The 21,210-nt window shown below is 38.5% G+C and overlaps 1 protein-coding gene across 1 annotated transcript in view; it reads left to right on the top strand.

Moving 5' to 3' along the window:
* Window positions 1–20,479, top strand: part of GRM7 (glutamate metabotropic receptor 7) — a gene marked incomplete at both ends in the record, with an annotated part of 875,705 nt that extends 855,226 nt beyond the window's left edge. Inside the window, one exon of the mRNA XM_080824214.1 lies at window positions 20,430–20,479. Coding sequence (XP_080680340.1) covers window positions 20,430–20,479 — 50 coding nt within the window. The remainder of the gene's footprint in view (window positions 1–20,429) is intronic.
* Between the last annotated feature and the right edge of the window lie 731 nt (window positions 20,480–21,210).

The following is a 21,210-nucleotide window of genomic DNA, read 5'->3' as shown; positions in this document are numbered from 1 at the left end:
TTGTTTTGTTTTGTTGTCCATCCTCAAGTTCTGATCCTGTAGTTTTCTTACTGACCTATACAATCTTTTTCGAAAAAAAAAAAATAGTTAGCAAATATAAACCTCTTTATAAGGAGATTGTTTCTTTAAAAATAAATTTCCTTGCAAACTAAAATGAACAGTCCATTACAACAAATTTATGTGTAAGGGGATGAGCAAAATATCACCTACCCTTCCTTTGGAATTTTTTGAGGAATGAGTAAGGAATTCTGGATACAAATAAAATGCTTCAGCTGTAAGTGTTGCTTATGACCCAATTGCTCTGTGTAAACAGAGCAGTAAACCGTTCCTTAGGTGTAAGAGTCTCAAGGAGAGCCATTATGTAATTTACTAGAGTAGCTAAGCATCTGTATCTATTGAGTGATTACAGCACATCAAATATAATCAATATCCATTTCTAAGGAGGCATCTTCAGGGTCTCAGAGCCTGATATACCACACATTCAATGTCAGTACTACTTGTACTCAGAGATGGTCTTATGTGCTCTTGAACTCTGGGGACTGTAACAAGAAAATACTATTTGCTCTGTAGGGATAATGACCTAGTTGACCATAATTAAATAAGAATGATGAAAGATCACTGCCAGGCCATGAAATCTTTTAGAGCAAGGAGAATATTTTCTTTGTTTCAGAATTAAAATGAGGTGATGGCTAGTGAGAGAGAAGGAGACATCACAATGATCATCTAGGCTCCCTGCAAGGTCCCTAAGGGAAATATGTTTGTATAGTTTATCGAAACAGCAGGAAAACAGAATTATTTACTCTTAGCTGGATTTTTATCACCAACCCATATGTTATAGCTGATGTAAAAGCCCATGGGATTTTTTTTTTTCCAAAGCTAGGGGTGAAGAAAACACAAGGAAATGAGGTATTTTTCCTGAGACCTATGATAGAACTGGCTCTCTTATCCTCCCTGGGCAGCAGCCCTTGGTCCAAATTTTCTGGATGACATGAAAGAAGAGTAAGAGAAGCCAGAGACAGAGGAAGAGCATTCTGGGCCCTTGGGAAGAGGAAAATACAAACTGCCACATTCCCAGAGCATGATGATCTTTCTGATAACTTCTGGAAACTCCACCTTAGGTCTGTGATTCTGGGCAATGTTGAGAAATAGTACACATCTTTATTAGGATGTGGGGTACACTGAGGTGGGGTGGAGAGGAGCCTAGAAATACACTCCCAGAATATCAGACCCAACAGCTAGACGTTCAGTGTATGTTTCCTGTTGAATCTGAATAAAATCCAAGCAGTTCTAACAACACACAGCTCTCAGAGCACCTGTTTCTGTAGGAAGGATGCTTAAGAGGCACTCTTCAGCTGCCCAAGGCAGAACAGTCAATACCACACTGTGGCATAATTTACAAAATGAAACGCCATGCATGCCAAGGTTGGGAATATAAGAACATCCTACAACTAAAAGGTCCAGTCCCTTAATAAGCAGACCTGGATTCTGCAATCCCTTATGACTCCAAAATAAGCTTATAAAAGAATTCATCACACAATGCCTATTAAGTGGGTGGCTCATCTCTTGTAATTAAAATAGTTTATTTCTTTTTTTATTATTATTATGTTCAGTTAGCCACTGTGTAATGTGTGCCTATACCATGCCTGCAACTGTTTCTCTGACAAAAAGAAAGCAATAAAAGAGACAGAAGGGAACAAAGGAATACTCAGCAGGCCTGATGACATCATAGCAAGTGCATAGTCAATGTTTAGTAAGTACTTTACCGACATAATCCTTGGAACCATGCAGTGAATAGGTTCTATCATCATTATTGAAGAGTTAAGTAACTGAAGCACAGAGAATTTAATCAGCCTGCCCAAGGTCACACAGTAAGTGGCAGAACAGATTCAGACTCCCACAGCCTGGCTCCAGAGACTCACTCATACTCTACTCATACAGATTCTACATATACACAGAGAAGTAAGACAGAGCTTAAAGGTCACAAATTCAGCCTTCCTCCTTTTAAAAAATCATTTGTTTCTCTTTTATTCCTTCTTCATCTCCCACGACATTGTGTGTGAGTGTCTCCTGTCCTCCTTTGCTCATTTCTGCTACTCCTGCAAAAGAGAACACAGGACCTCAGCAGCCCTTCCCCAGTACCCCGTCATAGTGGCCTTCCTCCTCTCTGATCCCTGATAGTATCCTCTCTTGCACCACTAGGCTCTTCCCTTCCAAGGAGCCCATCACATGCCCTCTGCACAAGAGCATCTGAGAAAACCTGTGCCTGGTTCAAGGGTCTGGAGCTTTGGCCAATACAGAGCTTTCTAACACACTAGAGGGTGTTTTCCTAGTTCAGAGACACATGAGATGGACATTTGCATTCTGCTCCTGGCACACAAGCTGTCTCCTTCTTGGGATACATTCTAAAATGACTGCTCCTTTAGCCAGAAATTTCCCACACTCATTGCACCACAACCCAAGGGGCGGGATACATTTATTGCCCTCATTTTCATTTCTTTTGCCTACAGAGAAAATAATAGTTTTCAAGATTAGGGTCTGTAAATTGACCATTATCCAATTCCATTTCCAGCAAAAGTGATACCAATGCTCAGTACTTTACATGTCAACATCTCAAAGCCTAGGGCATATATTAAGAAGTAGAAACATCTGTAGGCTTTTATAAAAAAGGAAATATATGGCATGGAAAGAACAGGGATTGCCAGAATTTGCTCAGAGTACCACAGAGGATGCAGAAATGGAATGACATTAATGGCCCCAGTCCAACTTGGATACATAATATAGTTCATATGGACATCCTAATCCTGTGGATTGAATGATGCTGCTGCTTTATTTTATTTTTATGGTTGGCTCTGCTACAAAAATTGATATTTGGGATGTATTTAGAGGATATCTAAACAGCTGGTTGAAAAGTAAGTAGATTCACTCAAACTAATTCCAGTAACACTAATTAAGTAGTGAGCAGGGAAATCCGGTCCTCGAGGTTTGCTGAATTTTCTGGTTGACTTGGGGTTACCAGACAACATGTCTTTGTTTCATCTTTACAGTTGAAATTTTTATTTTCAAAACTATAGTGCTCTGTTTACTTGGTGAAGCACACTGAGCATTATTTCATCTTCTCTTGTCATGTGGGAGTTCTGAAATGGCCTTGGGTTCATTTTTCTGACTATTGGCATTAACTGTAAAAAGACTTGCAGGTGTGGAAGTCTAGAATGTGGGATATCTTCCTGGGATTGTCTTAATTTCCAAAAAATGGATTATTCTTTTCCATTCTCCTTCAAAGCAGTGTCTTTCACCACATGTAAAAATGGATGATTTAAAGATGGGTCAATTTGAGTTTTTATTTTGAAATCACCCAAAAAAAATGGACAGAAAATACTCTAAAACTTTGATCTTAAAAAAAAAAAAATCAAAATCAAACTAATTTCTTTGCAGTAGACAGAGGCAAAGCACAGCTCTCTTGCTTGACTGTAGTTTTGAAAAGGTGAAATCATGTTGACTAGAAAATTATATTAGCAGTTATGGAGAATCTGGAAACTGCTGGTGCCTTTTTTTCTCCCTCAGAGACCAAGAAGAGTCAGGCATTCAGCCATAGTATTTTCTCGCAATATATGTTTCAATTTATCACCTGTTTTGGTCTTTAGAGAGCAATGGATATATTGCCCAAATGCAGAAATTACAGCAGGTTAAATGGAAACCTCGATTCAAGTACAAGTGCCCAAGATAAATCATAGTTTTGTCCCCCCCCCAAAAAAAACGGATACATCTTTGTTCCTGGACACCTGTTAACAGCCTGTAGCTCATCAGGTATAATGGTCCATCAGCAACAGGAGGGAAGGGGCTTCAGTGCTAGACAGAAAAGAGATTCTTTTTCCAGGTATGAGCTTTTTCAGAGACAAGAAGAAAAAGGAGAGTATATGCGACAGCAAATTCTACCCAGGGTGCTTACTACGGATGGAAATCTGCTCTCAGTTTTTCATAGTCCACTGCTACATTTTATTAGTCCTCAGTGTGGCACCCCAGTATGCTAGAGCATGTCAGCAGAATGGACCTACATGTTGTCACACCCTCCTCCTTCACTTTCTCCACTCTCCTGATGTGCAATAATTCCTTTTTCTAAGATGAAGTAGATGAGCAAGACCAAAGTTTCCTACATAAAGAAGAGATTCACCGTGGGTCAGACATGAGTTCTCAGGTTGGGTGACCTAGCTCTATTAGCTCAGTGGTCTTGGGAGTTAGATTTAAGCTCTCTGTGCCTCTCTTTTTCCATCTGCAACATGGGGAGAATGAAAGCATCTTCACAGATCACTGGTGAAAATGATCAGTCTAAAATGCTTGGTGTCATTTCCTGGCATCAGAAGCACACTATAAATGTCAACCATTATCATTATTAAGCAAATTCTCTTTAATCAGCATTTCAAATTGTTCCCTCACTTTGCAGTTTCTAGCAGCACGTGAGACAGGCTCATTCTTTACTCCCTCCTCGGTACATTATTCTTACAATTGACAAAAGAATCTTCATAACATCATATGGGGGTGGAAGGTAACCAAAAAGAAGGCCTTGGAACAAGGCAGCGCTAAAAGGAGTAGAGGACAATTATCTCAAGCCTCCCGAAAAGCTCAGACCTGAGAAAATGGCATAATGAAAGGTAGCCAACAAAGAGAGAGAATGATTAATTTAGACACCAGGGAATTGGGGATTGAAGCAGCTTACCGAAAGCATCCCAGGAGTAGGACTGGAAATGGAAATGAAAAAAGTCAGGCATCTACTCACACAGAAGAACTAGAGAGGATACCTGAGCAAGGACCACTGGCCAAGCCAACAGTCTGGACATCCTATTTGGGAGGATGTCATTGACATCTGTTCCAGAAAATAATTCCCTGAGGAGAAGGTCATGTAAAACTGACAGATGGCAATGACTGACTTTGGAGCAGCAGTCTTTGGTGGCAATTTTGCTATTGTTGGCAACCTTGTTGTGTGCATGATTCACGTAGGTTTTCTGCCAGGTTGGAAGTTCTTTGAGGGTTAGGGTTATACCTCATATGTTTGTACACCTGCACCAGCCCTAGAATCTGGAATGGAAGACGGCTCATGTTAGGGACTTGGTAAGTCTTTATTGACTGTTCTACCCCTCCCAGTGGGGCAGGTAGTTGTGAGATGGAATGGTGTGTGCATTATGACAGTTTGAGGTGACATAACCCTGGGGAATGTAACTATCTTAGAGAATAGTAATTATTTGGAAGTATTCATCAAAACAAAAGAGTGCTATTCTCTGTAGCAACACAATAACCCATATTTTTAAGGTGGCCCTGATATTAAGAATTTTCTTAATTAAGTTAAATTTATTTAAAATATTTAAATATTCCTTTAACCAAAATTGTTTCTTTAGCCAAACTCCATTGACTAAATTAAAATTAAAGTATTTGTTTAGCCAAGCTCTCTTATCTAGAGACCACTCTTATTTTCTGAAGTGATACCAAAATCTACCTTTTAACTATGCACCTCTATTTTCTTTGCAAAAGTATAATCTCCTTACACACTATATATAGACCGGGAACGCTCTTCCCCAAGAGCCTAACAGCTTGCACTGAAGCTGGAGTTCAGAACTGACCACTCTCTAGTACATAACAGCAAAACTGGCGATTCCAAGTCTCATATTCATTTTGTGCTTAAATCACATCCTATGAGATGTGTTCATCCTGTGAAATAGGTAACCAGCTAAGTTTAGATGTAACCATTCTTTTGAATCCCACTGTCTTGTTCAGATGACTAGTTTTCAGTGATGATAATTATGCTGGTCGGACAGTGAAAGACATGGAGGTGAATGGTGCGGGGGGGGGCGGTATGGGGGGAAAGTGATGATTATAATTTCTTCGGTGTCCTGCACTGTCCCTAGTATCACCATCCTGATTTTGCCAACAACTGAAAGACAAGGAAGCTGGTGCTTAGTGGTATATTACAAGATACAGATTATAGAGCAAAGCTGGGATTTAAATCCCTGAAGTGTGACCCAAGAGACCTCTCCTTAACCACAGATTCACATCTCTGCCCCTATCACTGACTTGGGTGATACTACCTTTCTCTTCTTTTGGGGAAGGCAAAGTCTGGACATTTGTTTTTGTTTTGTTTTGTTTTGTCTTTGCTTCCAGCCATAGACTTTTCTCCAAATTTACAGAGTGGATTAGGATCACATTGTCCATTTCAGATCTATCCTCCAAGTTCCTACAAACGCTGGTTCCTTAAAGTATCTATCCTGCGCTGGTTCCTCTGGGGAGAAGGAAGGTGATTGTGAACAAAGGACTATCATGTGCCAGATTTGTTGTCAGGGTATTTCACTGTCTGTAAGAATGCTTCTCAGCCTCCTGGAACCTAAGCTTCCATGCTGCCACTTTAGTCACTGAGACTTCCTAAGCACGTCACAGGATTCAGTGCCTCCTGCAACAAGCTAGACATCCATGGGGATCAGAGAATGGAATTCTGGGGAAGAAACCAAGGCAGGACAGATGCTAGATGTAAACTGGGGTGAGCGACAGAGATGTTGTCCTGACTTATTGAAGCTGACTATGCCTCCCTGCCTGGTACATAGTAAACACCTGGAAAATGTTTGTTGAATAAGAGATAATCTGTGCCCCCTTGACATTAGCTCCACCTCTCTTACTCCTTTCTTGCTTTATCAAAACCCATACTTGCAAGAAGGCAGGGATATCTGATGTGACATTGGATGTGTCTGTTAATCTGTCTAATCCTCAGATATCCTTTGGTAAAGTAGGGATAATATTGGTATCTGTCTTGGAGGGTTTGCTGAAAGTATTAAAAAGGTTTGTAAATACCAAATACGCAGCAGAGTTCCTAGAACATTTCAAGTTCTAACACGACTGTCAAAGTACAAGCATTTGTGCATCCATATGTTTCTTAACTTCAGGGAAAGAAGAACTATTGAGAATTTAAAAAATTGTATGACTGCACTTGGGATATAACAGATTGTTCTGGGTATGGAGTACATAAATGCTCTCTGGAAAACATGGAAATTTGAGTGGTCACTGCTAAGTGTTTGCTAAGCAACCTGGGTCATATGGACCCAGTGTGCTTATACATTCATGTATCAAAGACATGCATAGATGGCTTCAGGCTCAGTCTTTTTGACAGAATCGATTTGGTAGTTGCCCCAGTCTTCAATTTGCTTTGTCAGTAAAGACACCACTCAAACCTTGACTGCAAAGCTAAGGACTAAATAAATAGAGGATAAGTCACTTCAGCTCATCTAAATGATTTTGGTATGTGCTTCTCAGTTGATATCTAATTACTAAATCAAAATAGATAAAAGCAGTACATAAGTAAATGCGCATTTACAGGCTCTAGTAACTGATTTCGCCAATAACATGATGGCACTGCAGGAAAGGTTCCTGGAATCAATAAGTACCAGTTCCAATATTGCACAAAGATGTCATGGACTGTATGTAGGAGTAGCAACAGCCATTGATTATGTGTACAAGTGTGTCCATACAGTTAAAAAAACTGTCATTTTTGTCATAATAGAACCTGCCAAAGTCCTGCTTCCCTCTTTGGCTCCTGTCGACTAACACAATCTCTCAAAGTACAAGGGCTCAGTGATACACTTTTGCAGAGATGAAGCAGTGGCTAATGATGGCAATATAGCTGGAGAGAAGTGGAAACATGTTGACAGTGACTTGGCAGATTCCTTTGTCAATGAACGGAGAAATGCACTAGGTGTTCTGACAACACCTTAAACCTCCTCAAGGAAAGTTGTTGGCACCCTACGGGCATCCAAACACCGAACAACTAGTTTGGTTTCATTTTACAGGGAGCCTGACCTTCTGCTGTGGAAGGACCCCTTTCTTCTAAGAGAAAGGCAGTGCACACACAATGAGTCGGTGTTATGTGTGTGACATTCTCCAAACACATCCAGAGAAAAGCCAGATCACAGCCAATCTATAGTAAAATTATACAAAATCCCATTCTAAGTGTCTCACATGTATTAACACCCTTTATCCTCTTAACACCGTTGACACTATTGTTAAATCCATTTCTCAGATAAGAACAGGTCCAGAGAGATAAAGTTACTCGCCCAAGGTCATAAAACTGAGTGGTGGCCATCCATGAATGTCCATCTGTCCATCTTTTCCACTGCTCTACTTTTCACTCTTGTGGCTCTTTTGATGATTGCTCTTGAATTAGATCATCAGTGTTCTACACCCGGCCACAGAAACAACTGCCATTGGTTTTCATCTCTTCTCTGAGATACAAAACTGTCTTGAGAGCACTGCTTCCTGGGGGCAAATGGTAGGAGACAAAGGTAGGGCTAGCTTTCAGACAAGTTGTGAAGCATACATTTTTCTTTGGAGATGATAAGTCTTAAGCTACTTAATCATAAAACTTCTCAAACATTCAGAGAAGTGGAAGGAAAGTAGTATAAGCCACCACCAAGGCTGAACAACTACTTTCCCCTACTTGCTCCATCTGTACCTATGTAATTTTTGCCTTGAACCATTTTAAAGTACAGGTACCATGAACCTTTACTCTAAAAAATTTAGCTCATCATAAAATGCAGACATTCTCCGACCTTACCATCATATAATTATCTATCTAACCAAGGTCACAGTAATTCTCTAACATCATTTAACATTCAGTTTCTGATCTCTAGTCTTCAGAGTCTCTCAGTCTTTCCTGATAGAAGGCACCCTTCCATTTCCTCCATCTAGTTTCTCCAAACCCAATGCCTTGAACCCAGCTAAGCGCTCATTTCCTCAAGACCCTGCTGATTTCTAGGAATGAGAATTCCAGTTTTTGGTCCAAATGCCTTAATTTACATCACAAGTGGTCTGATCTTGATTACAAAGAGGAACAGGCAGTGTGGACGGTTCCATTAAGCATTAGTATGGCAAAGAGAAAATGTTTTAGCAAAGACTGTAAACCATCAATTTAAAATCAGGTATTTTAAAAGATATCTCAGGATTGTTAAATCATCTTAAACTCCTTGAACTAATCTACATACTGAAGGTCATTATCAATCCACCCCATTCAAAGTAACAGATTGGCAATGTGTGAGACAAAAGGAGAGAAGAGAAACATTCTAGAGAGAACACTGAGGTTGGAAAGTATGGAACCATGAGACACCTGCTATGGTTGCTCACAGACTATGTTGCTTGGACTGGTCATGAGAGCCCAGAGTGGTAAACCAGTTTGCTGTATTAGCTCTGGGCCATAATCAATTTCCAGTATACTCTTCTAGCACCTCCAATAGAAGATACTATCGTTACTCATGCATGGTGTGGTTAGTCATCCGTTCCCTCCATCTTTTATCCGAATACAAATTCTCTTGTCTGTTGCCTCTTGTAAGCAGTGTTATTACTATAAAGTCAAAATTCAATGTTTCCATTTTCCCCAATACAGATAATATTTTGGGGGTTTTGTTTATTTTTAATTCATGGTCCAGTCAAGGATCAGGTACTACATTTAGTGTTTTTATCTCTCTAGACTCCTCTAATCTGAAACAGTCCCATGTCTTATTTTTGTCCATTATGATATTGACATATTTGAAAAGTTCATCAGCTTTCTTTTAGCTTTTAATAATTTGATCCATTTCTTTCAGACTTCCCTTTCAGACTTATAGAGCTCTCACAATTCTGTAACCTATTCTTTGTGCTAAACATTATTAATGCTATGGCATAAGCTTTCCCAAGTTGCTCCATCATAACACTGAAAAAATAAAAAAAAAAATAATCACTACCTTTGACAGATTTAAATGTCCCATTAAAGACTGCTTTAGAATTTATTTAACCCCTGTCTAGTTTGAGATTTAGATTCTTCAAAACCGCAAATATTATTTCACCTCTTCCTGAACATCTTTGTGCATATAGCTTGGTCCTTATTATTTTCTATCAACATTCTTAATACTTTTTTGTTTAAATGCTCATTTTCCTAGTATTAATTCATACAATTTACTATTTTACTTTTTTAAAAGTTTGTTATTTATCTTGAAAAAACAACAAAAAAACCTTGAAATTCACTGTTGTTTAATGTTAATGTCTTTGCTCATAAAAATTTACTACTGTTAAATAAATGAGCAAATTAATATGCCAAATTAATAATAAGGAAGGAACATTCCATCATTACAAAGTTCTAATATTGAAACTGACGTAATAGGCTCAGGTCTGAATATGAGCTGGTGAGTTTTATACGTCGTGGAAGCCAATGTTTGCCACTTCACTGTTACATACTCAAGCTTTACAATCCATGCCTAATTTAGCCACAGGGGAATCTGGTCTATTAGACTGAGACCTCTTTGAGGACAGGGACATGTCGTATTCCCTCTGTATCCCCAGCAACCAGTGTTCAACATTTAGTAGACATTTGCTTTATATTTGTTTTAAACTGAAGTTTTAGCTGATTTCCGTTATCTGTAGCAGATTCCAATCCTTCCATCTTCCAAAGCCAGTATGCCAAAACATACAGCCTATGAAATACTGCATCCTTCCTCCTGAACAGAGATTCAGTTCTCAGGCTCTGTCTTTTGCCTGCCAGGTTAAAATGAGTTGGACTTCAAGAAAGGAAGGAAATGTTAAGTCTTTATCTCTTCCCTTTGCCGTGGCCAGGTTTTCTCTGGTTTCTTCTCTTTGCACCCCAAAGTCAACCTAACTGAACTTAACAACACTTGTCTGCAATGTCACATACACCCCCTCCTAAATTAAATATCAATTAATCAATCCATCAGTCAAATAAACAACGTAGCTCTGGCCTCAAGGCACTTCTCCCTGACAATGGCCTTAAAGGCTCTTTCCCATGTTTTCATGCCTAAGAGAACAGGGTGTTCGCAAAGGCACTGCTGGAACTATGAGATGCTTCCTCATCTAGTACCCCCACTGTAATATTGTCTTGGAATTCCACTTATCACAAACACAATCCTAATCACTCCGTCAACTCCTAGCTGGTCTCCCTGCATGCACTTACTATCCACTTCTTCTCCCCAACTTATCCTTCAGGTAATTATTGGAACATTCTCTACTTCTTTCAAAAATATTGGTGAACTTCTCACAGTTCATCTTCATAACCGAAACACTACATGTAACATAAAATGCCCTTGCCAATTGGAGACGAACTTTCCTAATCATCTTCCCCAGCATTCTTTCTTCTCTCCATGAACCCTGTCCTCTTTAAATGCTCCACACATTTTGCCATTCTTTCCAAACACTCAGCCTTTTCACATAACATGCCTTTGCCAGCGGCAGGTCCTCCACATGGAATGTTCTTCAATACCTGTACCCTTGACTTCTGGTTTCCCTGGCAGAGAAATGTCCACAATTAACTGCTCAGGATACTCCTTGCACTTTGAAACCTTCCTTGAGTTTATGATGGCGCCTTCTACCAAGTTGGAATTCTTCATGCAGACTACCATTTCTGCTCACTCTCTTTATTCCAGCCATTCTGGCTTTTCAGATGCCAACCTCAGGGCTTTGCACCTGTTATTGACTCTATGGTCCAAGAATTTTCATAGTTTCTCTCTCATCTCCTTCAAGTCACTGCTCAAATGTCATCCTCTCTGAACCTTAACTATCACCTTTCCTAGGACAGCAACCTCAGCCTAACCTCTAACCCCTTAGTCAACATTTTTTTCATAGTGTTTGTGATTGCCTGACATCAGCATAGAGGTGAACGTCATTATTCACAGGTTCTCTATTTCCAAACTTCCTTACTTGCTGAAATTGATGTGTAATTCCAAAATGACTACTTGTGCTTTTAGAGTCATTTGCAGACATATTCAGAATCTTGATTGCACACGATCTCAGCTAAGACTGAACAAGGTGATGCTCTGCTTTGTTTTAGCTCTAAGGGTGAATTTATAGTTTGCTTAATGCCTAAGTTTTGCATTGTTCTGTTTTGGTCAGTGATTTTGTTGTTTAAAATAGCCCCCAAACTAAAGTGCTATCTAGTATTTTTGAGTTCAGGATGCATGTATTATTTAACTTTATTCAGGCATGAATTATAATTCTCTTGGCCATGAGTTCAATGATATCAATCAATAATATGTATTAAATAAAGCATCTTCAAACTGAAGAAAACATAAATCAATGTTATGTCTTGATTGGTTGATAAAATGTTGTGGTCAGAGTCTCATAGGAACCTAACCTTGTGTTTCTCCTAGGAGCAATGGTTCAGTATTCCATAATTCAGTGTTTATGGCAACTTTATAGAATATAACAACAAATAACAAGAATTGGCTACATTTACCTTTTTAAAAAAATTAATCTGTCTCTCTCCACTAGGGTGTAAGCACCATACAATCAGAGGCTGTGCAGCTCTGTAATATGGCTAAATTTCCCTGCCATATGTTTGACACATAGTAGGTGGTCAATAAATATGTGCTGAATTGCACTGAAGCAGGAGTTGTTCAAAGATAGAGACTATTATCCCCTACCTCTGAGCCACTGGTTTTTAACTAAACTACCATTGGTACACCATAAGCTCTTAGTAATGGTAGAATAAAGAAAATAGAAATGAATGAATGGACTGTGAATGTCCTACCCCAAAAATAAGCAAGACCCGGATTTTAGCTAGAGCTTTCATCCAGAAACACTAAGTACTACTCTGCTACTATTTTGTCACTACTGCCTTATTTGTAACATTATACTTAAGGCTTTCATGCACAGCTTCAGTCTTAGAGGCACCACTGCACCCATAATGTGCTCCAGAATGCTCATATCTGTAACAGACTGAAATTGCAAAATACTCAAAAGCTTTTCAATGCCCAGGCAAAGTGTATAACTAGAAAAAGGAGGCATCTATGGTGCAGTAATTTACTACATACTTTTTGTTTCTAGGGCAAAACATATACAACCTCAATCAAGCTACCCAGATTTTAACTTGGCCAAGCTTAAAGATGTTTCCTAACAAAGACCTAGTCTATTTGCTTCCAAAACATCTTCCAAGAACCATGTAAACCTCTGCTTGATGCTTTACATCTTAAAAAACAAATTAGATTTCTTAAAGAAACACTAGAATGTTCATTGACCGTTTTCATGCCAGAAGTGAAAATTGATTTCTCAATTTTAGCTAGGCTGTTTGGGGCCTCTGTGGCTGCTAACAGGGGAAGACAGAATACCGTGATTTAGAAGTTACAAATGAAATCTAAGGAGCAATAGCTTTGTGCACGATAGCACCAAGTGGGGCACTGAGCGGGGGCGGTGGGAGGGGGAAGCTTGACAAAGCCAACAAAGTTCCCACGTGTTCTGTGGTGGAAGTGGGAGGTGAGGTGAGGCCATCAGAACTCTCCTTCTCTCCCAAAAGGCTCCTAGATCTGACAATGACTTCAGAGAGCAGAAGCCTCTCTGCAGTGATTCTTCAGTACTGACACTTACTTGGTATCACACACCTACTAGCACCAGGGAAAACAAGGGTCTGTTCCATTCTTACACCCGCACTGCTAAGGTCTGAGACACACAGGAACGATGAGCAGTAAGTGACACACCCTGGCTGTGCTAAGCACGGCAAAGGAAAAGTAGAGAAGCCATGAGACAGTAGAGCAGGGACACCTGAATCAGGCTCCCTGAATCAAGTGACTTTGAGAAACTACAAAAAGAACAAGGAGTAGGAGGTAACGAGTTTAGGAGAAGGCTAGTAAACATTGTAGGGACGGACTTCAAGTTGAAGATTCAGCTTCAGAACCACCAATGGCTTCCCCACGGCCTCTCAGCCACCATTGCCCTACCTTGGCATTCAAGGCCTTTAACAAGAGACTCCATTAGGAATGTAAATAACCATAGGGAGTGTGTCTTGTTCATCACTATCTCCAGTGCCTTGAATTTGGTATGGCAGCATGCATATTTACTGAAATAATTATCTGGACCCTCCTATCAACCTTCAGTTCCAGAAGTGACACCCCTCCCCTTGTATGTTGATATGAACATGGTATACTTTTAAACCACCTGCATCCTTCTTATATTTTCCCATTTGTCATCCAGATGAAGTGCCCATTTCACGGAGAAGCCTTCCCAGGCTTAGTACAAAACATCCACATTCAATACAGGGTTAGTTAGCCCTCATCAAATATCTTTAAACACTTATCCCAGGCCCTATAATCATTTCCCCAACTATGAAACAAATTCCTTAACAAAAGGGACTATACCCGACTCATATCTTTGTTTTCTAATGAAAATGGAGCAAGCACTTTGCACACTTTTTCTAAGGATTTCTAGGATGTTGCTTCTCTGTTTTCTTGAACCGGATTAATATTGTCTGCTAATATGGTAGTCTGATCCAGTTACCCATTGAACAGCCTCCCTCATTTAATGTTGGGGAAGGTACCAGTTTGCTTTGGGGGCCCCTCCCAGTGGGATTCTAACCTATGATCACCTGCCTTATGCTGATCATGTTACAGAGGAAAAACAACAAAGGAAATACCAAGCCCCTGCTGATGGCAAACGGCAGTCTTCTCTAAATGTTGTCAAAGAATCCAAATTTACAATGAAAGAGAACCGAACAAACAGCTTGCAAACTTCCAAGCCTATTTTGCAAGATAGCATGTATTAAAGTGACTGGTATTTACCACGTGTTAAATAATATTTTATTAGATGGATGGTTGGATATATGGACAGAAATTCAGATTCTGGATCTTTGGTGACTAGATTAGAATTACTGGTCATGTGGAATCCTGACATATTTAGCTGGTTATATTTTCACCCCTGCCAAGTTCTTTGTGTCAAGAAGTCCAGCTAACTAACATAAAGACAAATACTCCAACATCCTCCTGACAAGTTGCTGCAATAGAGCTAGAGGTGGGACAGAGAAGTTATAGAAAAGTCTCAGATTTTCTTAGATCAGTGTTCAACTTGCACAATTGTGAATGCCTCATTTTTTGGTAATCATATTCTCCATTCTTGGGTTTTCCATCTTTTTGGCTGAGTAATGTGCTACTTTTAGATGACAATCCATTAAAAAAAAAAAAAAGATGTAGGTAAAATCATAGTACAGAAATTTTACTAGCTCTTTTGAAATTCTGAGTGGAAATTAACAATTGAAGGTAACATATACTTACTTGCCCTTAAGGAATGGGCTAAGGACATTTACTAATGAAACAAACAAGCAGGAAACAAGCTAGTGACCACAGAAATAATAGCTTAAAATATTTCCTTTTGTTTTAGTAACTGTAAACTATAATATGAACAATTTCATCCATTTCAGGTATTTTTAGGGACACCTGGGTGGCTCAGTCGCCTGCCTTCAGCCCAGGTCATGATCCCAGGTTCCTGAGGTCGAGTCCCACATTGGGTTCCCTGCTCAGTGAAGACCTGATTCTCCCTCTGCCTGTTGCTCTGCCTGCTCATTCTCTCTCTCTCCCACTCTCTCTGAGACGAATAAATAAAACATAAAAAAAAAAAATTATTTTTAATTAAGCAACAACTGCAAATTATGATTGACAGGAAAGCAATGGCAGGGGACAGGGAGGCACAGATAACACTTAGAATAAGTTCATAGAAAAGTCAGTTTGGGCCCAGTTTTATCAGGCAATAAACCAGTGTTTCCAAGTTTGATAAGCTTTACAAAGGATGGAAGTAATAAGCAGGACTAACATTTAAGAAATAACCAAAAGTACATTCTTGTATAGTGTGAAGGGATCCACTAAAAAGGGAGCAGGGGGGAGGGCTATGCAATCAAATAAATTTGGAAAACAACGCAGACAGCATCAGTGAGTTACAAAGTGGCTGCCCAGAGACTTCCTCTAGCCTCTGGCCTCTTTCCTTTGACTTGCTCAAGGTTTTAATATGATTTTGAACCTGGTACCAAAAAACAGTCATTTATAATGCCTGGAAGAGAGCTCAATACCTAATATGTGCTCAATAAATGAAAAATAAGTTTTGAAAAGAGATTTAAAGTGAATAAAAATTTAAAGTGAATAAAAAAAGATTTAAAGTGAATAAAGTGAAAAAATATTTAAAGTGAATAACAACCTCTTTAAAAAATGAAATATCTGACTAAATTAAGGTAAGCATCCTACAGATGATTATGCTGTCACATGGGGCAAGTGTTTTTCAATGGATCAGGGTTCATGCTGTTCCTTAGTATCTCACACTGACCCACTTTGCTCATTTGTACTTTACGCCCAGCCGCTATAGGAGAATTCCCTCTTAGAGAATCATAAAGCACAACATTATGTTAATAGCCCTGAGAAGCCCCACACATGCCCATGTGCACACGAGAAAATGTGTGTCAGGTATATATGTAGAAACAAGATTGTTCAGTCAATGAATGCTATGTGCATCCTCTGCTTTTCTAGGTCTTTCCAAATGGTTCTTACATGGCAATTATACCAACTTCCACTCTTACCAGAGTGGTCTAAGAATCCATACTTCACACCCTCACGAGTACATGTATCAGTGCCAATACATTTTTTATTTTGCAGTGGCTAGGCATGAAATGCCGACCCTTTATTGTTTTAATTTGCATTTTCCAATTGTTGAAGCTGAGCATTTTTAATCTACAAATTACTTTTTGAGATCATTTGATTCATTTTTTTTTAAAAATTAGATCTCTTATTAGTTTGTATACGTTAAAAAATTTTGTTTAACAATCCTTTGTCACTTAATTATACTGCAAATAATTTCCTCTAGTTTATAGATTTTTATCATTTAACTTTATAAATGATATTAGTTTTCAAATTGCATTTATTCCAGCATTGTTTGCGATTGAAAACAATTATAAAGTAGGTAGGGCCCATCAATTTAAAAAAAGAATAGAAACTTTGGCTGTGCTTATACAGGAAACTATACAGTAATTACGATTACCAAATCAACATAAATAAGAATTAAAACCACAATGTTATATGAAAAACAGGTTGTAAATGGATATGCACAGTGATACCATTTTTGTACAATTGAAAAAACACAAAGCAAAACTCCCTATATTTTACGGGCAGCTACACACGCAGTAGCAGCATGAACCTTGCTGGAAAAGATGCCCACATCAGGGTAACAGGCTGGGATGGGAGATGGAGGGAAGCACTTGCAGTGGGGGTGGGGAAGTAGGGAAGGCTAGACCGTGCTTTTTCTGTGGGTGGATGGAGGGGCACCTGAAGTAAAGATGTAAATATATCAATGTGCTATTTTCAAGGCTGTGATAAACTATTGTCTACACTTTCTGTGGCTATTTGAATCACTTCATACATACACTGATATATATATTTTTTTTCATACGCATTTAAATTTTTAACAAGATCTCACAGAAATATATGGAATATTGTCAGTGAAGTACACAAGTTCCTTATTATGTAAAAAATAAAGAAATTAAATACGGGTAGAGAAAAGAGGCTTATTTAATCTTACTTATTCAAAATTATATATTTATTTACTTATGTTTCCCATAATTCAATGTTTCTTATAATATCCATAAGACTCTTTTTCTTCTCCATTTATTATTATTTTTTTTCTTTACTTCTATAGTCTGGGTTTTAAGTGTTCCATGGAACACAGTGAGAAATGAAACTTCCCTGAAACAAAAAGACTCACGAGAAATTAAAGAGAAAACAAGTAGTTCACTTGTAGTAGTTCAAGCTAATGTAGTTCAAGTAGTTCAAGCTAATGTCAAGCCCACTTTGATTTTGACAAAACACCAAGAGTAAGATGGACTGTCTAACGTTTTAAAGGAGAAAAAGTGTTCATTCCAAAAACTAGAACCCATAATACTGCCTCATCATAAACATCAACTCTGATGTAGATAACTTTTAAAAATTCTATAGGGATCCTGCCGTATATTCTTAATGTTCCTTCTAACTTTACAAGAAAATCTTGTAACTTTACAAGAGAAAAAATTCTAACTATTTTAAAATACTAAAAGTACATTTCCTTAGAAAGTGTTTCACTGCACAACTATTTTGAGCTAAGCAATTTTCTTTTCTAGGCCATAAACTGCATTGGTATTCAAATAAATGGAATTATCAGACACCACTGGTACTTATCTTATTTACTCATAGGGCCAGAACATTTTAAAAATAAACATTATAATACATTGGGTATTTCTCTGAAAAGTACATAAATCACCATTCCAGGACCTACACAACTCCATTAGCATTTTGCTGCAAAGTTCCCAAGCTATTCTGCCAAGATGGCATGAATTGAAGCTAATCATTTGTATAGAGTTTTGTAATTTAAAAATACCTTTATCCATTATGTTGCCAAATGAGAAACTGAAATATTTCATACATTTATGCCATTAACAGGCAACAAAGTAACAATTATTCTAACCATTTCTACAAAGGCTCAGAGAAGTTCAATGTCACTGGACTGGTCAAGTCACACTTCAAGTAAGTGGACAGAGCTAAATCAGAACCTGGGTCAGGTGAGTCCAGCTGCAGCATGGTCTTCCTACTGTGGTCTGCAGAGCAAACTGTAGATTCAAACATTAGCCCCATTTTGGAATGCTGGTCCCTCTGAGCCTCAAACCCGTCCTATGTAAGGCAGGGATTATAACAGCATTCACCTCAAGGCTTACAAACACAAGAAGATAATCCATGCCAAGCATCAGTGAATTTCCATTACTATTATTATCTTTTTGAATTTTTTACAACATAAGCTCATCTTCATGATGGTTTAATGCAAAACAATGCTCAGCTTTACAACTTAAGGACAATATTTTCTAACTTCCTTATTCTTTTGGTGAAGACTTTTCTGGAGAAATTGGTGTTTTCAAGTAACCTGTTCGAGGAATTTCAAATATGTTTTGCTTTTTTCACTAGACAGTTTTGCTTATATGGATAACAGTCATACAATAATTACATGATAGTGGTAAACTCAGATATTTAGGTCATTAAACCTCTGGGTTTTTTCTCTGATTCCCCCCTTTTTGTTGAGAATAATTATTATATTACCATTTGACAAGGCAGGCTGTGATTATTTCTAACAACTATCTACTGGAGTTTTTTAGCTATGACACTATAAATATAAGACTTCGGAGTAAAGAAAACATTTTTAGAAAGTTTTTCTCCTTATACTCAAACCAAGCATATCAGTGAAGACAGTGAAGGCTCTGTTAACAATGGGGACCTCTGTTAACAATGGGGCATTACTGACACCATGTATTTATCAAGGACAATGCAGCATGACCCAGCTCATGATTAGATTTTCCAGAGGACCTCTGTGTTTCTTTAACCTAGTTTTAGTTAATAAATACAATGTGATTTAATAGAGAAATGAGTCGGAATCTTCTAATCTGAATTTACCAGGAGGAGAGTCTGAATTTTTTAATCCAGGAAATAAAATCTGTCTTTACGTATGGTGTACACATGCATATATGTATCTGTAATATACTAGCTGCATTACCTATTCAAAGTTCAGATACAAACTCTTAGTATGTTATTGTGGCTTCTCCAGTCTCCTGAATTCCCATATGAATCCCTACTTAAGAGGTGTGGAAGAATTCTTGTTACTTGTTTATAGTAAACGAACAATACTACTTAGAATAAAAAACAGTAAATAAAATAAGCCATCAGTAAATGCCACTTAACAGTTACTTTGTGTCCAACAGAAGCTGATGCAAAACTACTAAGATTTAGTGAATAAAGAACATGTCACATCACAGTAATTGTATTACTTGGTATTGAGAGCTAGAGAATAATACTTCAGGATCTTGGTGTCATTTCCAGCATGAGGACAGGAAAGGGTCTGACTTGCTCATCATCTGCTCGTCAGTGCCTAGCCCCATGTCTGGCATATGGTAGGCAACTGATGCATATCTGCTGAATGAATGAATGAATGAGCAAATGAATGAGTAGAGCTGAGTTCCAGAATCACTGTACCAAATAGAAAAGTAATTTATTATTTAAAGAAAACAAACAAACAAAAAAGGTATGCGTGGTAAGATTTAAGTGAGCCTCAAACTTTGATGGAAGCAGTTCCATAAATTACCATTTATAACTTATTTATAACTTACTGATGATAACTCTGTGCAAGTCAGCCACCAGTAATTTGATGGTGGAATCGTAACTGAGGGCGGCACTGGTTGACCTAATCTGTAGTCAACTGAAATCAGTCGCCGTGACCCAGGACAGACCCGTCCCAAGCAATGGCCATTTATTATGAGAAGGTTTGGGAGAAGATCACACAACAAAATCCACTGCAACATGGGTGGACCCTTTCAGCTTAGGGTCAGCTGATTAGAAAGCACAACATCCACTAATTAATTTACTAACCATTATAAACCTTAAAAGGGGAGGTTGGAGACAGAATAGAGAGCACAGATGGCTTGAGAATTGCTGGGCACTGCAGATTTTAGTAGACAAAACCTTAGAAAGAATCATAGGAATCCAGAGTGATGTGTGTCATGGTTCCATCTTGACATTGCACCCAAGTCATCCCAGATCTAAGTCTGTGTCTACCTTTGCAAATAAGATCATTGCTACAACTAACTCTTACATTTTTTTTTCCAGGCCCTGCTGCAAAAAAGAAGTATGTCAGTTATAATAACCTGGTTATCTAACCTGTTTCATTCCATGGAACCATGGAGGAGGAAGACCCTCAGTTATTTCGTCACCCAACCTGGCATAGGACTCTTTTGGTCCTACCCGTTGCCTATCACTGGAGGAGCATCCCCAGCCAGGAGACCAATGTTAGAGGATCCAAGTGTCCTACACAGCTGCTTTATGAAATATTGTTACTTTATCTTGGCTTAATAAGTCACTGGTATCAGCACTGCCAACTCGGCTGCAATTTTGGACCTTCCCTGCCACAGGGAGTGTTGAGACTCAAGTCCCACCCAGGCTCTTTAGGATGAACCACCGAGAGCCACAGTGAACGTTTTGGGGCTGACCTGTCTTTCTACGTATGTACTTCCAGACTGCAAGGTTTTGAAATTTTCTGTACAGTTTGTGAGGACTTTTGCACTTTGCCATCTGATGTTGTACCTCGGTTCACTGTTTGTTTTCGAATGCCTTGTTTCCATAGAGCCCTATTCTCTCAGACGGCAGAATATGTGGAAAAATTTTGCAACAAGTTAAATGTTAAAAAGATCTCGGCAGACTAAAAAAAAAAAAAAAAAAAAGGAAAGAAAGAAAATTAAAACTATGTATGTAATGACTGTATAATTATGATTATAAAACCACTACAAATCATGTTATTTTTTTTAAGACAAAAAAGATATTTAAAGACCAAAAACTGTGCTGAGAAAGTATGCCCCACCTATCTTTGGTATGAGGATAGGTCCCATGAAAG

This window comes from Martes martes (genome assembly GCF_963455335.1).
Source record: "Martes martes genome assembly, chromosome: 1".
NCBI classification, from domain to species: Eukaryota; Metazoa; Chordata; class Mammalia; order Carnivora; family Mustelidae; genus Martes; species Martes martes.
This window is presented reverse-complemented; position numbering and strand designations above follow the sequence as displayed.